The 22,340-nt window shown below is 42.3% G+C and overlaps 1 protein-coding gene across 1 annotated transcript; it reads right to left on the bottom strand.

Moving 5' to 3' along the window:
* Positions 1-3,120: 3,120 nt before the first annotated feature.
* LOC125531010 (phospholipid-transporting ATPase 3) lies at positions 3,121-21,822 on the bottom strand (the record flags this gene model as incomplete). The annotated part of the gene is given in 25 exon segments (XM_048695412.1): positions 3,121-3,725; positions 3,845-3,951; positions 4,056-4,418; positions 4,498-4,665; positions 4,747-4,968; positions 5,353-5,592; positions 6,322-6,401; positions 6,539-6,704; positions 8,014-8,226; positions 8,310-8,373; positions 8,521-8,622; positions 8,879-9,021; positions 9,244-9,348; positions 9,453-9,608; positions 10,045-10,161; positions 10,236-10,313; positions 10,391-10,475; positions 12,143-12,264; positions 12,353-12,418; positions 20,587-20,693; positions 20,848-20,944; positions 21,060-21,137; positions 21,291-21,401; positions 21,499-21,580; positions 21,761-21,822. Coding segments are annotated over 25 exon segments (3,447 nt in total), but the record flags the coding sequence as incomplete, so codon positions are not given.
* Between the last annotated feature and the right edge of the window lie 518 nt (positions 21,823-22,340).

Below are 22,340 nucleotides of genomic sequence, written 5' to 3'. Positions count from 1 at the left end.
TCCATAGCATCCTTCTGGTGGTGAGGTAGTCTGTAAGGTCTTTGGTTAATTATTTTTGCCTCAGGAGTGAAAGGTATTGCATGATCCATAGTTCTTTTTGGAGGGAGATCAGTTGGAGTACTAAAAATTGGGGAGTACTTGTCCAAAAACTGTTGGACTGGAGCTGGTACCACAGTGCCCACTGGTTCTTGGACAGCAATTCGTTTAGGAGTAGGACGACTCCACAAATAGGTTCATCTGAGAAGGTTTCTGTAGTGTCCATTTCTTGTACAGCTACAGTAGGTAAACTTTCATCCTTGAAGATCTTCTTTTCACCATTTTTCAAAGTGCTCCGCACATGCATCTCATCAAAATCCAATTCCACTGGGCTAAAGGACGCCATCCAATCTGCACCCAAGATTACATCATAACCTTGTAACTGTAGGACTCTAAGATCAGTGGAGAATTGTGTTCCTTGCAGGGAAAAGGGACATTGTAGTGCAATAAACTCATACTAGAGAGTGTTTCCATTTGTTGCAATCACTTTTCTATTTCTTGTGGGAGTGAGAGAACACCCGGCTAACTTAGCAATTTTAGGTGTTATAAATGTAGCAGTACTACCACTATGAATAAGTGTAGTGGCTGGAGTGTTCCCCGACATAACTGTGACTATAATACTAAGTTTTTCAGATGATTTGATGCCCCTGAGAGCATCCATAGATATTTGGAGGGGGGTATCATCATTTTACATAGGCGTGGGACATTAGTTTCATCCATAACTTCAGTGTAATAGACCAACTCAGCATCATCAGGGCAAGCATCTTGCAGTGCTTATATTCGAGCTTGATTTGCCAATTTACACACCTTTTTATGCCCAGGGGACTAGGGGACCAGGGTTCCTTACATTTGTAGCAGATACCTTTCATTCTAACTTGTTGTATTATTGTAGCAGTGTTGGTGGGTCCAGGTTTTCCTGGGTCAAATTGCACTTGTTTCCTTACTTGAGAGAAACTAGTGCTTGGTATAGCAGTTCTTCTTTGTGGCTGTGCCTGTTCCATTCTTCTGGCTAGCCAGATTGATTTTTGTAAGTCAGCAGGCTCATGGCGTTGGGCATGGTGTTGTATATTGTCATTTAAGCCAGAGATAAAACTCGTTTTGTATTAATCTTGAGGTAGGGCAGGATTGTCCCTTCTCATCAAATTAATAGCCTGCTCAAACTTGAGTACATACTCATTGACTTATCCTGTTTGAGTAAGGGCATGAAATGATCTCACATTATCACAAGCAGAGGTCTCTGCAAACCTGTCACCAATGAGCCTACAAAACCTATACCAGTGCAGTGTATTGGCAACAATTTTAGTTCCCCTCCACCATTCAATTGCAGGGCCTTTAAGGTATGTTACTGCAATTTCAGTTTTCTGCTCAAGTGGTGTTCTAGCAGCCTCAAAATACTGATCAATAGTTTGTATCTAGGAATCAGTTCCATTGCCATCAAATTCAGGGATGTTGTATTTTGCTGGCTTGATTATTGCAAGAGGTCTTCTGTTATCTTGCACCTGATCTCTCTACACATTTCCCACTCTTGCTTCTTTTTGTGGGGCTTGATCAGCCTGCCCCTGGTCCAGCTGCATTAGCTGTTGTGCATTCAGTGCTTGGTTACCAGCAGTAGGAGCTCTTGCTTCAGGAACAGGGTTTCTGTTTTCAGCAAAGTGTGGGTGTGTATATGGGATTTTGTTGCTTCCATCCAAGTTAAGCTCTTTGCCAGTATTCTTGTCCACTAGTACTGCAAATCCAGCAGTTGGAGGTGTTTGGGGGACCACATCTGGTTTGTGGAGTGGGCCTTGAGGAGTTTGATGTTGGCCACTGCCCTGTGCAACATCTTGGAGACTTAGAGGGGTTTCTCTAGGTTTGGGAAACCCGGAGATGAAGTTGTTCAGTGTGCCCTGTAGTTCTCCAAGGTTTTCTACAAGGATTGAAGGAAAGAGCGGGGGGGTTTAGAACTAGCAGCATGCTAAGTGACCTCTCTATAGGTGATCTGCCTGCGAAGGAAGGAATTTTACCACACTCAGAGCTGCAACCTGACCTTGGCCTTCGATCCTGCCGCAGCCTGCACCGCTGCCAACACCGCGCCACCGGGAGTACACCGAATATGGGAGGGAGGGTGAGAGAGTACACCGAATCTGCAACCACTTCCCACGCCCAAACCTGTACCAAATTTCTCACCGCCGCCACTCGTCGTCGGGGATCCACCGTCGCCCCAATGTCACCGGTGAGAAGTGGAGGATTTTACGGCCCCTCCAACTCCACCTCGGCACCGGATTTCGCCGCCAAGGAGAAGAACCGGGCTCTGATTACCACTTGTCAGACCCAGAGGAATCTGAAGAATAATATTCAGAAATCAGGAGATGAATTTCACTCGAACTAGCTCACTTTATGGATCAAATCTGGGAGTTTTAGTACAAAACCAAAGGAACCTAGGGCCGGCCAGGAACATCAGCGGCGGAGGGGAAAACCCTATATATCGAGTTGGAACCTTGGCTTTACAGCCTTACAAGTTGGAAGAAAGTAAGAAAGTAAAATGGAGGCAAGGGATCATTGTAATCCTTGCCGGAAAGTGAACAGCGACTCGCACGTCAGGGGTAGCCGTCCGATGCGGGATGGACGCGATCCAGGGCCTTCCTTCACAAGAAGCGGTACGGGAGATTCAAATATAACTGAAATCATTGTGCATTCTTTAGTTGGGTCCTGACACCCCTCTCTGTCGGGCATGGAGATGAGGAGAAACATGTCGGCGAGCAGCTCGTCTCCCTCTCTATGAGGACGACGAGGGGAAAGAAATGCCACAACGATGGTGTGGATAAGGCAACACGGTTGAGTTGTCATGAAGGTGCTTTCGTTCAGACTCGTCCTACACCAAACGATCGAAAAACATGACTTGGCAACCCGATGTGCTTCAAAATCCACGCAAATGATTTGACGTCAACCGACACGATCTGCCCGAATCCTAAAATCCTGATGTGTGGCACTTATCATTTGGTGCTAGGACGTTGCTCGACAGAAAGAAGAGTGTTTGCACGTTGAGAGTCGGGGAGCAATCTATGCGATCAATCGGACGGCCGGAACACAACGGCACTTCATTCATTCTGTAACAAAGGAAGATTTCATTACAAAGACAAGACAAATTTCAGTAACATCCAATTCTGTAAAAGTCACAAAGAATTTTGCTAACTGCATTTCCCAGTTTCCACTTTGTTTAACCAAGTGCATGCCTACCTGATTCTTCAGCCAACAGGATCAATGGCCACCTACTAACATCGCCAGCATAGCATATTGGGTGACAAACAATATAAAAGGCTACAAGGCTACTTATACACAATCATGTGGTCTGCGGCAAAAGAACATGATGTACAAAACTTTTTACACGAATCCAGGATTAGGATCTTCCTGTTCGTTGTGGCTGCTGCCGCTGCTGCTTCATGCTGGCTCTCCTTGCCACATCCCATGGCTTGTGAGGCACACAGACACCTTGCTGTGATGCAAAAAATGACTCATAGCCTGGGGAGTCGAAAGCAAAACCAGTGTGCTTGGAGTTCTCTCGGGGGAGCATGGAAATCGCATAGCTTCTTGCTTCTTCAGGGCTCAAATGGCTCCTCTCTGGAAGACGTATCATGCTGTATTCATGGGGGTCATCCTTGTGTATCTCTTGAACAACTTGGTAGTCATAGGGGAATAGCCATCGCTGAAGCCTGGAAAACCAACAGAGTATCAGAGACAGCAGACGGTTGATTCAGTATGTAAACTGACAGGAATCAAAACCAGATGACAATAACATATAATTGTGCAAAAGGAAAAGGTGGTATCTTACGATAGATATAGGAAGTCACCAAAGAGAGCGATGACCGGAACAAGAATTAGTGTCAAGTAGAAGAAAAAAGTACTCATCAGAACATAAATCACAAAGTATACATTTTCCTGCAGAAGGAACACAGCATGAAGTTATGCATTTGTAGAAAGAAATGATTATTAGGCCCTAATGGTCATCAGCAGAGAGATAGATTAGTGCATAATTCACCAACCTGTCTGTCAAATGATGTCATTATGGCCGAGTATATAAAAATAAACAGAAACCAGGCCGCTATACTGCCGGCTACACTGAAATAATGCCATCTCGTAATAGAGTTGCATGACATGAGCAGGCGGAGGTTCACAGTAACCACAACACAAGTAAAGGCCATCGTGCTAACATCCCATTGACCAAGAATCTTGCCAGATGAGCCATGACCATGCTGACTTGCAGCTGCAGTGAAGTAATAAAACACTATTGACTGGTAGAAGGCAAAGAAACCCCACACCGCTATCACTTTCCACTTGAAGAATGTATTCCTAATTCCTTCCTGGTAAAGTTGTGGGTATTTCTTTGATAGAGATGCACTCACATCCTGAAAGGGTTCAATTACGTGAATGCCGCAAACAGCATCATTCAAGAACTTAATGTAAAATGAATACAGGCAGCTATACCTTATCAAATAATCCAACCATAATTACGGGCAGCGCTGTGAAAATGACATTATACAGCGACTGGAACCAGTCATCATAAAACCGCTGACCAGAAAAGCCAGTTTGGAAAGTGAACCAGAACTGAGTTAGTGTAAATGTCAGATTCTTGTAGAAGAAGTATGTGATAACCTGAAACAGCAAGTGACCACATTAAGTTTCATAAACTATAAATATATGGAAAGCTACAAGCTAACGAAACCATAAGCATACCTTGCACAATCTCAAGTATGACCACCGTCCATGTACAAGAAGTAAATCAGTAAGATAACGAAATTGAGCGATGGCAAAATCACTAGCCATAACTGCTTGCATTCCTTCTTGTCCACTAATGCCAATCCCAACATGAGCGGCTTGAATCATGCTTACATCATTAGCACCATCGCCAATGCTGAGAGTTATCTTACGAGCACCCTTCCTAACTAAGCTAGTAACCTACAAAATGTGTGCGTCAACATTGGTATTTTGGCATCATTTTGACCAAACAGGTCACGCAAGGAAAAAAACGCACAAACCAGAGATTTTGATATTACTTGGAATGGGTAACGACAAGTAAGCACATATAAGAATTGGTTTCTGAGATCAAAACTGGAATAGCAAATGCAACCAATGTACACTGATTAATAACGAATCACATGCACAAACTCTTATTGTGAAGGTACAATATTGGTTATTGCCTTTACAATGTAATAATCTCCCCATATGAGTCCTAGACTAAAAAACTCACATATCCACAAATCAAGGATGGCATGCTGTTACTACTTCCCTGGGTAAAACGCAAGGCATGCATAAACACTAACATCAAGAAATGAAATTTACCTGTGCCTTTTGCAGTGGAGAAACTCGACAACATACAACTGAGTGACAAATTAAACTCAAACCAAGAAGATTCACACGCAGAGCTGGGTCTAGAGCATACATCAAGCATCTTCCATCAATAATGAAAGCCAACTTTCGTTCCGGTGTGTTACTTAGGGAACGGTGGGCTTCCTCGAGGTAACTTCTTAGACTCTGTTTTACCGACTCTTTGATAACTCGCGCAATTTCCACAGGGTCACCCTGAAAATGGCCGGAACATTATATATGGAAAGGAAGGTCCATAACAAAGATTACGCCACAAGTCAAAAAGTTGGTTTAATACAATCAGATACAATTGTATTGCTGATTATGCTTTAACCAAAGTACAAAGAACAAAAAAGACATACCAAGGCGCATATAAACATGGCAGAGAGGCTAAAGCAACACAACCCACATAAGAGGTAAGACAATTAAAAATATTTTATGCTGTTAGATACTCCCTCCGTCCCATAATATAAGACATTATTACATCCAATATGTGAGCATACTGGATGTAATAAGATCTTATATTATGGGACAGAGGGAGTATATAAGAATAAAGACTAAATCTCAGCCAAAATAAATCCCTTAATACCCCCACCAATCAAAATACCAAGGAAAATGTGAGTTCTACTCACAAGAACCCAATTGAGCTATTCCCTGATCTAAATGATACTCCCTCAATAACTGTCATTGATTTAGTACAACTTACGAAATCAGCGACACATATTTTGGGACGGACGGAGTATGATTTTAGCAGTCTTCACTCGTATATCCATTTAAATCCTATAGAAGATAATACACCCTCTGTTCCTAAATATAATACGTTTATGCACTTCAATTTCAACTGCCAAAACGTCTTATATTTAGAAACAGAGGTAGTGTGTGTTAAGGCTTGATTGCCTCTGACAGAATATCATTTCACAGTGCAATTCTATATGGTTATCTTACCCTGTCCTCAGCCTCTCTAATTGTGTCTGTCTCTGAACTGATGATGAACTGTTTTGTGTCGTTGTTCACCAGGCTGCATGCTGCAGAGCAAATAAATAACCAACTGAAAAACTTCAGCAGCTTCTCTATATCAGGTGGGTGGGTGGGGGGGGCGGGGGGGGCTTTTACCCTTCAAGGAAGAAACAAGCAAAACAATACTACACAATTAAAACCTCACCGTATGCTATATTAATTGCTGTTTCCATTTTATCTCCAGTTAGCACCCAAATTTTTATGCCAGCTGCAGAAAGAGTTTCGATGCAGGCTGGCACCCCTTCTTGCAGTTTGTCTTCAATAGCAGTGCAACCTATCAATATAAGGTCCTTCTCAATCAATTCAGCCACCTGGAAGAAAAATGAGAAGAAAATTATATCACATTATGGCCCAGCAAAAGCAGAAAAGATTAACTTCAAATGCTTTTTACAACTCACTGTCCTTAATAATATGACAGAATACACAGACAGTGGCATTCTTGTGATGATTTTCAATAAACACTTAATGTTTTAGAGAGAAGGACCAGTCTATTTTGTTCATGATCCTCTTTCCTACCTTGGTACATATACATCGAATTAACTGGATACAGATATTTTTTTCTAAATTATGTATAAATATGTATAAAGTACTAATATTCAATGGCAAGGTAAGATTACAAATTAGCAACAAAAATTATTAAACAACTACTCACTACACAGGCAATAAGACTCGTCTAGTTTTTGTCTTTTGGAGAGAAAAGAAACACCCATTAAAAAAATCACTCCTTCTGTCCCTTAAGTAAAGGTTGTCATGGCATACTCGGATTCATGCAGTCCACCGTTTAAAACATTGACCATCAATATATAGGTTAGTATATTGAAATAGGACTAGCAAAGTGCCTGTGTGTTACAACGGACCCAAAAGAGACAGCTACATGTTTGCAGGCTTGAAAAGAAATCACCCAATGTCTGTTCCTCTTATCTGTTTGGATGACATGGGGGACAGATGGGGCTAGCCTAGAGAGACTAAGGGGTTTTCTGCAAATGTGGAGTACCTTGCATGCTTTAGATGTATATCGAATGGTCAGAAATGACGATGGATGGCAGGCACACCATCATCCCCAACTGGGTCTTTTATAGGAGTAGAGAGACGTGCAACAATGGCACTGATTTGGTTTTAAAACAATCTGTTTAAAAACATCTTCTGCTACTACACTATTATAGAAATCACAGAAAGAGTTTTGCATTTGAAAATGAAAATTCAAAAATGACCTATTTGTCAAGTAATTTCAATAATTAAACTGATAGCAAAAGAAATTTAACTTTTGATTATACGAAATGCCCAGATCTAATAAATCCGAAATGAGGCTTCCAATATATGACAAAATGCAGAGCTACAGAGAATGTTCCTATATAACAATTATTTCTAAACCACATTACATTTTTTATACATAAACTGCGAAGTGATCACAGGAAATTAATCACATGCCCAGCAGCGCATACAAGACTCAAGTCCGGGAATGGATGACAGTAAACCAAGAAGTCAGGCAAGCGACAGAAGGGATTGGAGAGGCTGTAACAGAACTTCAAATCACAAGGACCGCAATTCAGCACATATACTCAATAAAAGAAGATATAATATCAATACTAGTAAAATATTCAGAAAGATAGTGATGCATGCCTCATCAAGCTTCTTATCACGGTCACGTAAAGAAGATTTAGCTTGCACGAACTTCTCATTCCAGCTTTTGTATTGGTCCATGCTGAGATCTCGATAAGCAAGGCAAAGTGTACGCAAGCCAGCAGATCCAAATTGCTCTAGATGTTCTCTGCTTGTCTTTTTAATGTCATAATTTCCATCAGCTAAACGTTCATAGATAACATTATCAGCACCCTATGACACAAAAGTTGTGGTACAAGGTTAGTGCAACGATCTGAAAAATGTAAGCTATATCAAGTGTTTGTTTCTTATATTACCTTGCAGTAGAGAACAAGTTTTCCATTTGGAAAGCGGCAAACCACAGATTGGCGCTTCCTTGTACTGTAAGTGCAGCAAAGTGTCAGATCAAAAGAAAAGGGCAGCAAAGTGTGAAGCGCAAATCCTTTGCGTTTTCTCGAAAAAAAAAGTGTGAAGTGCAGAATAATGATTTAATCTATCAAATTTCAGCCGGAAACAAATAAAGCAGACCTGTTAAATTCCAAAACATTCAGAATTTCATAGGCAACGTCTTGCATACTACCCATCCTATCAACATGTGATTCACGAACCATTACTGTGGTCGGTGTACGTCTGCAAAAGAGGCATAAAAGGTCACCGTCCAGGCATTGCCATTCACAAACAAAAGTATTTTAGCTCAACATTTTGGTGCGAAATGGTAGATACACGTTTTAGTGCATTTGTTCACTCATTTCAGTCCATATTAAAATATCCAAAACATCTTATATTTGTGAACGGAGGGAATAACAGAGTACAGAGTCTTCCTATATATCCTGTTTGGAACAAAACCACAAGAGCAATCTAAAACTACATCTAAGGTAAGACTTGCCTATAAAAAAAGAAACCAAAATTCTTTGCTGCAGCCACAAGTGCGGCCTCATCAGGAGAGGCAGCTTGATAAGTGATCTTTTCCGGTGTCTCCTCGCCCTCAGGAAGAACTGTATGACAGATTGCCAGGCATCTGAAGAATTCCTAAAGAGACATAAGAGAAAATAAGGAATGGCTGTTTAGCAATTCACACAATAAAAAGGGAAATCATTAAAAAGGGAACATATGTTTTAAATAATTTTTATATTACAGAAATAGCTCACGGTATGTCAATCAGATTAAAGAAGATTATGACCGAAATGAAACCAAAGTTACTGATGGAAGAAAAGAGTAAAAACTAATTCGCAGGTAGTCCAATGTATCTACCATGCAGGCCTCAGGATTAGGTTCATTTCTCCATGCACCACGCATTATTCTAGTGTCGTCGAAGTTGAATCCTTTCTCATGAACTGCAGTGGCTGATCTTTTATCCTAATAAAAGTAAGTAGGCCAAACATAAGGGCAGCTGTGCATCAATTTTTTCATCACAAATACCACACTTTAACAGCTTAAGTAGCAAGGAAGATACTCGAGACCTCATCATCATCAATTCTGACTCCGGCTCGCTCAGCTCCTCCCTTCTCAATCTCTGTAATGCCAGTTCCATATATTTCCCCACCAATTGAACATTTAAAGAATTCCATCAAGTTTCTTGTAAGTGTTCCAGTTTTGTCAGAAAATATATACTCAACCTGAACCATTAATGGTGAAAGAGACAAGGTGGGAAGAAATGTCAGAAATGTAAAATTTATTTGCAAGTGCTAAATCTACTGAAATACCACTAAGCATTTAGTTCAACCATGTTGAGTTATCAGACAGCAAAGAACCCGTCCGTCTGACCTAACCAGCCCCAGGGTCCAGTGGGGCCCAGCTGGGCTCTTTGCCGTCTGCCTTTGGGACCTTTGCCGTGACCTTTGCCGTCCGCTGCGGACGGCAAAGAACTGGCGCATGGCAAAGTATATGTTTGCCATCAGCTGGTTCTTTGCCGTCTGCGTTCTGATAGCTGACGGCAAAGAACTGGCTGATGGCAAATTCCCTGATTCCAGTAGTGAATAGCCAATCTAGAAAGAATAAATTCATCTTGGACAAAATGAAACCATTGAAACATTTTTGGTAAGGGGATATTACCTGCCCAAGCTCCTCATTCAGATTAGAAGTACGGGCCAAAGCTGGGGTGTTGCTCTCAGCATGATACATATTCAGATCATTGTTAATAAACTGTGCGCACTGAATGAATTTGATCATCTGCATATCAAAGGTAATATAAGGTCTGAACGTCCGATAACAGGATGCACTACATGAGATCGAGGACAATATACCTCAATGGACACGTAAAGAGATATAGGGATGATCGTTGAGTATAGAGTTATTAGAGTAAACATGGTTAAAATGGTCACCTGCAGTAGAAGTGCAATTGTATGATATAATCATGCTTGGGGCAAACTATTTGAAAACATAACAAAATAGTACATACCACAAGTCTGTTCTTGGGATTAAACTGGTCCTCAACACGCCCACGCAATCCAAGATAGAAGTATTTCTCATTAATGAACACACCACTGTTGATAAAAGCCAAATATAAGGTCTATCAGTAGAGTAATATAATTATTTTTTAGACAAAATGCAAACAGAACATGCACATCATTGCACTAAGATAAACCAGTCATAGTTACAAGGTAACCAAAAGCAATGATTGGTAATCCATAAATAAACTGTACATCTGCATTATTCTTGTGACATTCCGGCTTAATAGGAATGATAGACTACTCATATCAACAAGGTGCACCTTCTTTCCCGGGAGCCCATCCGAAAGGAACCTCAAAGTTAAGCGTGTTTGGCTTGGAGCAATTTGAGGACAGGTGAACGACTAGGAAGTTGATCCTGGGTGCACACGAGTGAGGACAAAGTGCACATGAAAGACTAGTGTTGGTCTGTGGGGCCAGTCTAGATCCTAGATGGTAGCAGGAACCAGTGGATTCGGCCAGGTCATTACAATTCTTTTACAATTTTACCATGTGATGATTATAACTTTGATTGTTAACCTGCTAACCTTCAAAGAAATCTATATGCTGAAAAGAGCTTTTCCCATTCTGTCCATTAAAAAAAAGAGTTCATTCTGTTTGTCCACCCCAAAATCAGGATGCAAGTGGGACGTGTTGTGGACTGCTCACGGTCACTGGCTCTTACCTGGAAAAGTTATATGGCCAACATGGCAGATTACCAAGCTTTTATGCGGGCCCGTGGGAGCCGAAAGCCCGCATATGCTCTGAATTTCAATTAACTTAGTTTGCGACTGAGGTGATGCCCTGCCTCACCACAGCACATGAAGACTTGACTTGCCGATTGCTTTCCGACGAGGGCAACTTGATATACGAAGCTAGCTAAACATGGGGCGTCGACTGATCGGTTATTTTCTCTGGACAACACTTGTTGCCGTGAGCGCCCTGTACAAAGTTGGTCGATTCTCCTGAACGATCCAGTTCTGGTATTGCTCCAGACTACATGCAGTAACTAGTGAGAAATAGATCATAGATGGTTAGATCGACTGTGAGCTAGCTTGTGCAGTGGCAAGTTGCAACCAGAAGTCTGAGGCCAACACCGCATGCAAGGAGGATATGACCGTGTGTCTCTTTTGTTATTATGTGGCCTTGCTGCAGATCAAGCAGGTTGACCACGAAAGGCCGCTACAGTTTGCAAGATGATAGCAACTGCCGCAAGAGTTGTGGGGCGGGTAAGAGGGCTTGCAGACAATCCCTTTCAATAAAATGAAGTCATGTGTTTATTATCTGTAACCCTCTATGCCACACAAAACCACAAAAAAGAACTAAAACAACTAACAGACTCCAACACGTACACACACAGACTCCAACAGACTCTGTCATAATTTTTGAAACCATATTTAGAAATTGTTCTCTATGGCCAACTAAGAAGCTCAAAAAAAAAAATGCAAGTGCAAGCCTGCAGAACATATACCTAAGCGGTATTGCTAATTTAAGAATGTACTCCCTCCGTTCCTAAATATAAGTCTTTTTAGAGATTTCAATGCGGACTACATACGGATGTATATAGACATACTTTAGAGTGTAGATTCACTCATTTTGCTCCGTATGTAGTCTGTAGTGGAATCTCTAGAAAGACTTATATTTAGAAACGGAGGGAGTACATGTAAACAAATTGTACAGAATAGACATGTCAAAAAAATTAAGTGAATCGAGAAAAAGCTTACCTTCCAATAGCACCAATGACACACATCGTAAAGAGGGTCGCAAATAGAGCTAGAATAAGCTTGTCTAGCTTTTTCTCCAATGTGCTTCTTTTAGAAGGAACATTCATTGAGTTCATCATAACCTGCAATAGTGTTCCGCTGCAGTAAATAAGAAAACCAGAAACAAATCACAACAAGTTGAATACATAGGAAACACAAAATAGCCCATACTTTCGTCTCGTGGCCCGTGAATATAACAACCGCAACAATGTACTCGGTATTACGAAGGCTGCATCCCTGCAGAAAAAAGGTAGTGTGAAGTTATGGTCTATTGCAAAGGCACAAACATTCAGTCTGATGAAAGTAAACACTGAAAAGAAGAAAAATATCAAAGCATCTCCTAACCCAGGAGGCATGGTTTTCGAGTCGCGACTCGGACTCATCCAAGTCGCTCTGGGGTAGCGACTCGGAAAAAGTCGAGCCTGCAGTTGCGACTAGTCGTGACTCGAGTCGACACTAAGTTGAGTCGACATTATTTTGCAACTCATCGACTAGTCGACGACTAGTCGCGCGACTCGAAATCCATGCCAGGAGGTGCATAAAAGTTGGTTAGAAGGGAGAATTCATGTCACAAGCATCCAATGTAGTCTAGCCCTTCAGTGCAAGCACCTTCACATGGGTGCTAAAAAACTCGCAAAAGCCCATACATCTAAGCAGCTTCCACCTTGGAGCATTGCAGGTCTACTATCTCTGCTCGTAACTCAAAATTCAAAAAAAAAACTTCTCAAAGTGTTGGAAATATAACATTTGGCCATAAGATTTCTATATACTTGTAACAAACACTAGCTTATTTCTTGTACAATTTCTGGAAACTGGTTAAACCAGTAGCTGCTTGTCCAACATTTGAGACTGGCGAAGAAGTGGGAAGTTTTCTGTGAGATGGTTGAAATTTTTGAACTTATCTAACTAAATACTTGTATCATCGGCTCGTCGCTATTCTCGTTTGCGAAAGCTATAATAACGTTACAGAATTATTTTTTTACTGATGATGTCATCCAAATATGCCCAACAAAAGATGTTTCATGCTTGTGGTTAAAGTGAGAAGGATGTGAGTGAAGGCATTGATAGTGACATTGTTTTTGACGATATTTATAACTTGTAAACAACTTGGCAAGTGTATAATCTTGTAAACAAATATAGAAGGTCCATTTGGATAAGGGGCCTTCAATTGGAAGGCTTTGGTAACTAAATACCTATAAACTTTCCAAGTTAAAAATCTCATCCAAACAAACCCAAGAGGGAAATTCTGAATCATGCTACTCAAAAGTTGGTAAGTTTGAAAAATGCTATCATGTCTAACTGACATGTAAGACCCAACGATTACGAGTCGAACGACTAGTTGAGACTAGTCGCTCGACTAGTCTACGAGTCGCAAAGTGGCTGCCGACTCATTTGCTTGTATAGACTAAAAATACAAGTCGAGCTATGGATCGACTAGTCTAGACTAGTCGACGTGTTCGAGTCGAGCGATTCAAAAAACTGCAGTAGTATAAATAAGTTGGCTCATCCCGCGGGAGACCTAATTTCTTTCCGCTCCTCACCTGGACGCGCCGCCGGCTGCTAGACGCACCCGTCGAGCCCTCCTCATGCCGCCGGCCGCTGGACGCGCGCCGCATATCTGAAGCTCCACCGTCGCCGGCTCCTCACCTGGACATGCCGCCGGCTGCTGGAGGCACGCTCCTCCTGCTCCTTCGTCTCGCGCCCCTCCTCGCGCCGCCGGCCCCTCATGCTCTTTCTCCTCTTCAGGCAGGTGAGCCTCAGTGTCTCCCTTCTCCTCTTTCTTCTTGGCTTGCTGCTGGTGTTGCTCTGCCTCGCTGCTGGACTGCTGGTGCTGCTCTGCTCGCAGCTAGACTGCTGGTGCTGCTCTGCTTGCTGCTGGTTGCTGGTGCTGCTCTGCTCGTAGCTAGACCGAGTGTTGTTATTGACTAGTCTAGACTCCACTTTGCTTGTTTCAATTTCCAGGTCCTGAGGTCTGAGATAGTCTACAACACCGGAGATATCTCAAGCAGTGTGTTCGGCAGCAGCTGCAGCTCAAGCAGATGAGCATTACGATCCATCGAAGGATCCTGCAAGGAAGCCACATAGGAGCAAGGACCCAGCATGGAAATATGCCTTTTGGCCTGATCTGCAGGACAAATTGACACTCCAGTGTGTTTTGTGTGGCAAAAACATCACTTCTGGAGTGCTAAGGATGAAGAAGCACCTTGGTGGGGGTTACACAGAGGTGAGAATGTGTCTAAAAGCAACCGATGAGATCAGGAAAGAGATGCATTTGTACATGAAGACCAACTCAACCAAGTTCAAAGCCATGCAACTTGATGGGGATGAAGTTGAAGCAACTGATGGAGATGGGGGAGAGGAGGTAGAAGCAAGTTCAAGGGCGTCGAACAGCACCGCAGCCTCCGCGAAAAGGAAGTCTTCTTTTATTGTGACAGCGCCGGTGGCGGCAAAGAGGAAAAGCAAGTCAATTGCAGATGAGGTTAGGAAGACACCAGAGGACATGGCTGCTGAGAGGCATAACACAAGAATGTCACACACCGGTGGCAAAGGGGATCAGAGAAGAGAGGTAGGTGAGAGGAGCACAGAGAGAGGTGAGGGACAGACCAAGAGGGTGAGGAGCCAGATCAACTTTCTTTCCGAGCCTACAGCCAACAGTAGCTTACAGATGTTTAAGTACACACGCCCCACGGGCCCTCCTGGATTACACGGCTCAAAGCCCACAGCCCAAGGCTCAAATGCAGCTACTGCACTACTCGTCACACTGCTTCAGGTTCAGTACTCTGAACATGATCAGTAGGTGTGACAAAGAAGCACTCAGTTAAAAATCAAGGACTATGGAACAAAGACAAAAGAACAAAAAGATGTTGTAGATGGTCATGTAGCTGACTTTCTCTATGAGAATTGCCTTCCACTCTATTATCAATTCGAGAAGTTGGGAGATCCTATTGGAGTCTATAGGACAGTATGGATCAGATTATATCACACCTTCTTACCATGATGTGAAGGTACCATTACTTGAGAAGGCAAAGCTCGGGACTGACACTTTGAAGGCCAAGCATCAATTGGCATGGAAGGAGTATGGTTGCACTCTCATGTCCGACGGTTGGACAGACATGAGTGGGCACACTTGATCAATTTTCTCGCCAATAGTCCTGAAGGTACATTCTTCTTAGGGACAGCCAATGTTTCTTCTGAGTCTGTTACTGCTGAATTGGTAGCAAAATTATTGAGTGAACAGATTGAGGCAATTGGGCCTGAATTGGTAATCCAGGTCGTTAGCGACAATGGCTCCAACTACAAGGCAGCCGGGAGACTTCTAATGGATAAGTATCGATCTTTGTATTGGACACCTTGTGCTGCTCACTGTTTGGATGTTATGCTAGAGGACATTGGGAAGATAAGAGAGTTCAGTGATTGCATTGTTAAAGCAAAGAAAACAACCAGATTTATTTATGCCCATGGTAGGATTCTTGATCAAATGAGAACCTTGAATGGCAAGAGAGATCTTGTAAGGCATGGAGCAACTCGTTTTGCAACCTCCTTCCTCACATTGGCCAGCATGTGGAAACAACGCCAACATTTGAAAGCACTATTTGTTAGCATAGTTCAAAAAAGCGCTAGGCGTAAATTGTGCGTTTTGCCACCGCCTTGCGCTTTACTGACCAAAGCGTATGCTTATGCGCAATTATGCGCAGATTAAGCGTAGTTATGCGTAATGCGTTTTGCCAACGCCTAGAACCTAGGCGTGCTTAAGCGCTCGCTTAGGCGCGCCTTTTTAAACTATGTTTGTTAGCACAAAATGGCATGCAAACAAGTTGAAGCTCACCCCACCAGGGAAGATGGCTGAAAATACCGTGCTCACTGTGACGTTTTGGCAATCTGTGGAGAACTGCATGAGAGCTTGGCAACCCATTCTTGTTGCTTTGAGGATTGTTGATGGTGATGACAGTCCAGCAATGCCCGAAATTCGGGCAGCCATGGATGTTGCAAAGACACATAACGGATGCATTGTCACAAAGGCCAGGCCTACAAAGTCAAGTGCTAGCAATTGTTGACAGGAGGTGGGATAACCAGATGGAGCAAAAGCTACATGGGGCTGCAATGTTTTTGAACCCCAGCAAGTTCTTTAAAATGAAGGAGACTAACAAAAGACTAGCTGCACGGCTGCGTTCAATGTTCAATGATGTGCTATGGAAGATGGTGACCGATGATGAACTACAATCCAAGATAAGTAAATTGGCTGATGATTATGAGCGGACGGAGGGTGAATGTTTCACCAAGCAAATGGCAATTAAAGACTGCAAGAAAAAGAGTCCTCGTAAGTATCTATGTTGTTGCAGCTTGGAGCTTATCTTCTTGACTCTATGTTTCAACTTCTACTTGCTTGTTTCAACTCCTACTTGCTAATTTTTGTAGTACTTTGGTGGAATGCATATGGTGGCCTTGCTTATGACCTCCAATCTTTTGCAAATCGGATCATTAGTCTATGTTGTTCATCGTCTCGCTGTGAGCGCAATTGGAGTGCATTTTCTCATGCAAGTAACTAGCAATTGGATGGTTTGATAGATAATTGCAGGCTATAGCAGCTTCTCACAAAAGGATTTGCTTGCAGATCTTTACCTAATATTAAAGGAGGGAAGCTTTCATAGTTCTCCATACGTCATCCTTTTATATCTATTGGTTTTATGTTAACTATAAAGATTGACGGCTAAGATTTAAAGTATAAATTTGATAAAAATTACTCACCAATGCCATCCATTAGTAGGAGAAAAAAAATTCTTGCCCGTCGTAGTTTTCTCAGTTCCCCGGTCCAATTCCTTGACTACCAAAACGCAGCAGCATGGTGTTTTTTCAACTACGACGACGTATACATCTGTGACCTTGCCGTGCACGTATAGGCGTTTGTCCGTGTTCGTATCTTAGTTGTTACCGAGTAGAATTAGCATTGGCTAGCTAGCTAATATATATACGTATGTACCCCAGCCAGCTGTAACTGGAATCGTGAGCAATAAAGAAAATCAAGAGGAACGTCAGATTTCTGTGGCTATCGATCGATCCTTGTGTTGTGCGTGCGTCTTTCCAGCCAAAAAAATTGGCTGCTGTGCACCGATCAAGTTGGTTAGCTAGGTTCTCTGCATACACATCTGCCCGATATACCGCGCAAGCTTCATACGTACTACATAGTCAACCAGGAGAGATCGAGCCAGCTTCCGGCAGGAACCAAGCAGCCAGTGTCGCTTCGCTTTGTCGTCGTTCATTGCCCATCGTCGGAAATTTCTCGACGGCACAGTTTGGGCTAACATGGTGGCTGCCGGCGGACTAGCACCCCGGAGCTCCGTTGAGTCGATGACAAGCACGGGCCACTCCCAGCCAAGGATCCAACAACCCAGCAAACTCGATCCGCGACCGACACAATCCATGAGCATAGCCGCTGCAAAGTCCAAGTAGCTCTCGGTAATATGCCTGAACCTTACAATTCGAGGTTGGCGATGAAGTGGGTAACGAGGGTGTTGAACTTCGGGCCGGTGTACAGCGTCCGTGATACGACGCCTTTGACTTTTCGCCTCACTGCACGACATGATCCAACCCAACCACAGCGCGGGTGTCAGGAACCTCCTTAGGAAGAGGCGCCTGGTCGCCGCTCCTCCCAACGTAGCATGCTATGCCACACGGAGGCCTCACACCAACGACAACACGGAAAAACGGCACCAGGTTCATTCGCCACTACGGCAATGCCCTCAGGTCTGGCTCTCGGCACCTAGCGCCATCCCGCGATGAGTGGCAGAGGCGACGGAGCACAACCAGTGTCATGGTGTCTCCCCTGCTCACGAACACTTTCGTGCCAACCTCCCTAGGAAGAGGCGCCTGGTCGCCGCTCCTCCCAACGTAGCCTGCTGTGCCACACAGAGGTCTCACACCAACAACACGGCAAAACGGCGCCAGGTTCATTCGCCACTACAGCAATGCCCTCAGGTCTGGCTCTCGGCACCTAGCGCCATCCCGTGATGAGTGGCAGAGGCAACGAAGCACAACCAGTGTCATGGTGTCTCCCCTGCTCACGTACACTTTCGTGCTAGTGGCGGTGATTCTTCTTTTTTCTGTATTATAGTTAAGTCCATAATTAACAATCAAACCATCAGGTTCTGTATGCAATATCTCCGTAATCCCGCAATGAGTGGCAGAGGCAACGAAGCACAACCAGTGTCATGGTGTCTCCCCTGCTCACGAACACTTTCGTGCTAGCGGCAGTGATTCTTCTTTTTTCTGTATTATAGTTAAGTCCATAATTAACAATCAAACCATCAGGTTCTGTATGCAATATCTCCTGGAATACAACGCAGACGCCTGCATTATGTTCGTCGAAGTGCTTCTGTAGGCACAAGCGTGATTACTTTCGTGCTATTCAGTTTCAAAAGCATACAATAGTCTGTGGTCCGTAATTGTACAGTAGTTGCTGATTAGTTGTAAAAAGCATAAAATTGTGCGATATAATGAGAGAGCATCACTTCTGCGGGAGGGCCCAGCAATCGAGCGCGCAAACCACAGCACAAGTTGAGCAAAGCACTTCGTGTGCTTTGATTTGAGCCTTCAGGTTTTGAACCATGAAACTGAAAGTATATAGAATATATATTTGTTAATCTGTAAACATACATTGTCTGGTTTGTCTCATGAAAAAAATAAAGATGTATGATTTTCCAATATGGATGTGAACTTATTCTTTTTAACACGGATGCAATATTAATCTTGATGTCAATTTGCAATTTTGTGATCCAATAGATTTTTGCATACACTGGAGGTTAATCCATATATGTGAACTATTTGTTGGACATCTATCTATGTAAACTTAGAGATATCGTATTGAGATGATCTAGAACTCTTTCGCAAATAAGAAGAAGAGATGATCTAGAACTGCCCTTACTGACCGTGTAGATCAATATTAGTTTGCTTGTTCTTTGATTTTTGTGTCCCCTTTTTTACCTAAAAGGGACGATTTTTCTTATTAAGTATAACAATTAATAACTACTATTAGTTGGGTTTCGCAACACCATACATGATGGATGAGGTTTGTCCTTATAGCAAGAGCGTATTTAAGAAGAAGAAAAGTTATAACTATAAAAAAGAGTAGACAATGCATTCCGATATAGAGTTTAACATGCATGTTACCGTTGCAACGCACGGGCTCTTTTGCTAGTCCATACCAAAGGAAGAAACCGTTTGGAGTATAAGAGATTGAACAAGCTAGTATATGTCTCATACAACCGGCAAATGACAACTAGGTTTGAAAAGTTACGCGAGCAAGGTTCCAAAGGAAAGAGGGCTAATGCACTTATCCTAGAAGAATTTCAATGGGAGATAATGAATGGGTTGATGTTACTGCTGAATTGGTTCATCAAAATGACGCTATGGACGATGACAATCCACTACTTTGGTACCATGTTGATCAGGCCGTTGGTGCGACCGATGGTCTAAGTGGACGCCATCTTCCAAGGAGGGCTCGTGGTGATTTAAGTGAGTCTAGTCCTCCCGCTGGCTCTAATATCTTTTACACTCGAAGGACAAGTGTGGTTGTCCATGATGAAGACTTGCGGGCTGAATTGGAAGCTGAAGATATTGATAGTGACATGGAGACCAATGGTGAAGACAATGAAGGCCCCACACGAGTGAATGATATAGACCCTGATTTTCAGCTGGATGTAGATCTGGATTGATTTGAGGGCTAAGGCTACAAGATTTCTTTTGCTGGACTGGACTTGTTGCTTGTGGTGTTGTTGAACCTTTCTTTTGTAATTCACACCTTGATGTTGGACTACATGTTGAACCTTACGTTGGTCTTGTGAAGTTGTCACACTAAGGTGTTCTGCTATGTTTGCAATTGCATATGGCTTATGGAGTTCTGAACTTGCTTTTTATGCTAGTGCTGCTGTGCTGGACTGTTGTTTGATAGTGCATATTTGATTGGTTTTATCTTTTGTAGACTGTTGTTGCTGGTTTGTGGAGAAGCAGAGGCCCTGGCCATTGGATATTGCGATTTGGCACAGCCTCAGGTTCTTCATCCACTTCCCATGCATTCATTTGTATTGTATACTGTACTTGTATACTTATATAGTGTAATACTACATACTACTACTAGGTATTAGTAGTTATGTACTGTAAGTTCAGTGCTACAGTACCATGTCGACTAGTCACGACTAGTCTATGAGTCTCAACCTTGGAACGACTCGACGACTCTTCGACTCGTAAACGTTGGTAAGACCTGGACCCACCTGTCTTTTTCTCGAGCAACAGGACCCACATGTTATTCTAACAGTTAGTCGCATTTTTCATGATGCCAACTTCACAGTGGAATGGTTCCAATTTTCTCAATAAGAAACGAGAAAAGAAAACACAGCATGAACAGAACTTACCCTTAGAAGTATTTGGTTTGGTGAAATTGGTATAGTTTGCTTGTCCACAATAAGATTCCCGGTAAATGTGTAAAGCGAATTGTTTGGCTGTTCACACTGTATTTCACCTGTAAGTCATAAGCAAAACAGAGAATGTGAATGTGAAGTTCAGAGAAGGTAGAATGATTATGCGAAGTTCAGAGGAAGTACAAAGCTTCCTTAATTCAACCAACTATGGAACAGAATGTCCTCGAAATGAAACAAAAGAAATACATGAATAACCTTTGAATTCCAAAGCCTTTTCAGGAAGAACATAGTCCCAAGTTTTCTCCAAAGCCTTCCTTATTTTCAGGTTGGTTTCCCCATCAAGATTTGCTGTCTAAAATAAATAAAAATATATAAAACACATCAATTAGAAGAAAGTTATCTCTGAAGTTCAATTAATACTTCCAATTTGAGCAAAAAAATGGAACATGTAAGAATGAATTATTAACCTCTATGTAGCAGACACCATCAGCATTCGTACTCGATAGGAAGAGCAAATCAGCAGGGAAATAACTGTCTTGCTTGATCTGCTCTAAAAAGTGCCCATCACTATTAGTTTTTTCTTTATGCATTTCAAGCTCAAGATTGAACTAAAGACACGACAAAAGATCAAGTGTATTAATTTTAGAAAGCAACAGACCAATTGATCAATATGCAATAAGAAAGATTTGAGACATTACCCTCACAATATCTCCAACCTGCAGTCTTTTCCATGGACTACTTTCCCATTTTTGACCTTGCAATACATCGACATGTGCATTATTAATTGACATATCATTCTGGAAACGTTTCTGTATTAAGGACAGGAAACAAACAAAAGGGAAAGGCATCAGATATCCTCATTACGATAGCACAATAAAATAGTGTAGCAGCTGGCAATATACTAACCCAGTCCTCAAAAGCTTCCTTGATGAGTGACACCAAAAGTACTAGACTAAGGGGAACCACGTTGGTGACAGGGTGGACTGGACTGCAAAAGTACAAGCAAGTATGATCTTAAGATTGTTAGAAGTAAAGCTAAAGGGAAGTAAAGGGTGATTGAATCATGGGCTTGTTATGCTCAGAAGTTTGAAGTTGCAACTACATAATTCCGATTCCATAGGTACACACACACACACACACACACACACACACACACAAACACAGATACCTAATTGGTGTAGTCGACAAGATTGAAATCATGAGGAAGTAAAGATTTGCCACCCGCCTGAACTGTCAAAGCAGAAAAGAAAAGAAAAATGAATTACAAAAGGTTCCTAGGTCATATTGCTATCGAATAATACAATAACACTTAAATCGACGTTGCAGCTGTCACTGCAAAGCTGTTTTGTTCAGTATGGAAACACGCATTGTATTTATAACAAGCATTACTTGATACAATAATGATAGCGTATAAAGCTCATTGCAATAGTGCAATATTACAATACCCCTTACCTAATGACGAACTATCAGACTGTCAGAATTATGTTGTCAAAATACAGCTTACTATGTGTGACAAGATGATGGACCTCAATGCATTGTCAAATACCAAACTCATATGATCTAACAGTCCATGCAACAATGTCGACGGATTTTACATCGGGTCGTGACAGCGGTACTAGAGGGAGTAGCTTATAAGCAAAGAGAGTTCAAGAAAAAGATGCTTGTGCAAAAGATACATTGTATAAGAATCGTTTGCTTGCAAACGTAGGTTGCTGCCAAGCTTTGCGAATCTTGCCCTACAAGTGCCA

The sequence above is a fragment of the Triticum urartu genome, unplaced genomic scaffold (genome assembly GCF_003073215.2).
Source record: "Triticum urartu cultivar G1812 unplaced genomic scaffold, Tu2.1 TuUngrouped_contig_6718, whole genome shotgun sequence".
Classification (NCBI taxonomy): domain Eukaryota; kingdom Viridiplantae; phylum Streptophyta; class Magnoliopsida; order Poales; family Poaceae; genus Triticum; species Triticum urartu.
Note: the sequence above shows the minus strand (reverse complement) of the source record. Positions and strands in the feature narration are given on the sequence as shown.